The sequence below is a fragment of the Athene cunicularia genome (genome assembly GCF_003259725.1).
Source record: "Athene cunicularia isolate RWA chromosome 9 unlocalized genomic scaffold, athCun1 chr9_part1, whole genome shotgun sequence".
NCBI lineage: Eukaryota > Metazoa > Chordata > Aves > Strigiformes > Strigidae > Athene > Athene cunicularia.
In genome coordinates, this window is record NW_020799110.1 from 2,768,253 (window position 1) to 2,769,938 (window position 1,686).

At 40.5% G+C, this 1,686-nt stretch overlaps 1 protein-coding gene across 1 annotated transcript; it reads right to left on the reverse strand.

Moving 5' to 3' along the window:
* Nucleotides 1–341: 341 nt before the first annotated feature.
* ARL14 (ADP ribosylation factor like GTPase 14) lies at nucleotides 342–1,331 on the reverse strand. The gene has a single exon (XM_026854884.1). The coding sequence runs from the start codon at nucleotides 1,329–1,331 to the stop codon at nucleotides 747–749; it is 585 nt and encodes a 194-aa protein (XP_026710685.1). The 3' UTR covers nucleotides 342–746.
* Between the last annotated feature and the right edge of the window lie 355 nt (nucleotides 1,332–1,686).

Here is a 1,686-nt window from a genome sequence, read left to right on the forward strand (position 1 = left end):
CTTTATCCCCCGCCCCAAAACCAGTGGACTGGACTGATCCTGTGCTGGCTTCCATCGCTCTGCTCGTGGCCAAGGATCCAAGAGTGCAGAAACAAGAAATGGGTACATGGGAATCTGTAACAAAGGGACATCAGACCTGCAGCTCACACACAGCACCGGATCTCGGCTTTGTCTGGGGCTTGATGAGGAGCAGCTCCTGTTTGTTAAAACCTACTTGGAGTAATCAGCTCTAGAATGCAATAATATCCAAGAAGTATTTCAGATTCATTGGTTCTCTTGTACATAACTAAGAATTTAAGCTCTAAACCGACTACATTTTCACATGAGAAATACATCCACGGAGCATTTATTACGGAATAACATTTTATCTCTTGCTTTTCTTGCTGAACGAACGGCTTGGCTATTTTACATCTTGACAAAATGATTTAAGCATTTTAAGCACTGCTCACCTATTTTGTTTCCACTTGCTAAAATTCAAGAAGCTCAATTCCACCTTTTTCATCATTTTCAACATTTCATTTTCAACGGCCACACTTCTGAGCTGAATAACCTCGAGTATACTATCACTAATAAAATGCTGGAGAGTAGTATCTCAGAAGCATCTGCAGGTATAACAGTATAATTTAATATTGCTGAAGTTCTTTATAAATATTTATAAGAGTTCTCCAGAATCCACTATTTTCATATTTAGTCTGTCCAACAAAATTTGTTGATTAACGTTCACCAGAATCTGATGATAGAAATTCTTAAAGTGTTTCAATTTCCTTAAAGATTGTAAAAGTCTCCTTTGATCTGCTGAAGTGTTTTGCAAATGTAGTTAGTCTTTGGAGAGCTTCTGACAAACCTTCTCCTGTGATGGCACAACAGGGTTGTACATACCAATTTCTGTCACTGCAGTACTTCTTCATGTTGAATCTCCTGGTTATTTCCTCAGCGTTCAAAGCTCCAGGCAAATCCTGCTTGTTCGCTAGCATGACGACTGGGACGCTTTTTAGAAATTCGTTCTTTAAAATGAATTCAAATTCTTTCTTTGATTCTTCCAGACGTTGCTTATCTGAGCTGTCCACAACATAGAGCAGTCCGTCTGTGTTTTCCAGGAAATCGCACCACACCGGTCTCATTTTCTTTTGTCCTCCAACATCCCAAAACGTCAGTGTAAAATCTTTCTCGATTTCGATCATATCCACATTAAAGCCAATGGTTGGAATTGTTAGAAAAACATCGTTATACTTGAACTTGTACAACAGTGTGGATTTTCCCGCAGAATCAAGCCCTAACATCAGTATGTTAGCTTGCTTGACTTTGGGGTGTTTGGTGTTGTGGAGCCCCATCTGTGCCGTGGTGGTCTCTAGCAAAAGTTCAAAGCTGGAATCCTGTCTCCCGTGAAGCCAGTTTTTGTCAGGAAGATCCCTCTCTTCCTCCGTGAGATGAAGCACAAAGAGTAAGGAAGAGGAAGGAGAAGAAGCAGCTTTGTGTTATGAAAAGTAAGTAAAAGCTCTGTGCAAATATACGCTGGCTTTTATCACTCAGCAATACGCAAACAGCATTTATGAAGGTGTTCGGTGCCAAGCCTGTGGGTGGAATGACTATGAGTAACATACCCATTGGTCACAGGCACAAAGGTTACAGGCTTTGAACATGTTTGAACAGTGAACCACACTTACAAGACCATTTAAGAACTCTTTA

Coding starts and splice junctions, on each gene's coding strand:
- ARL14 (XM_026854884.1), bottom strand. CDS start 1,331: ATGGGGCTCCACAACACCAAACACCCCAAAGTCAAGCAAGCTAACATA.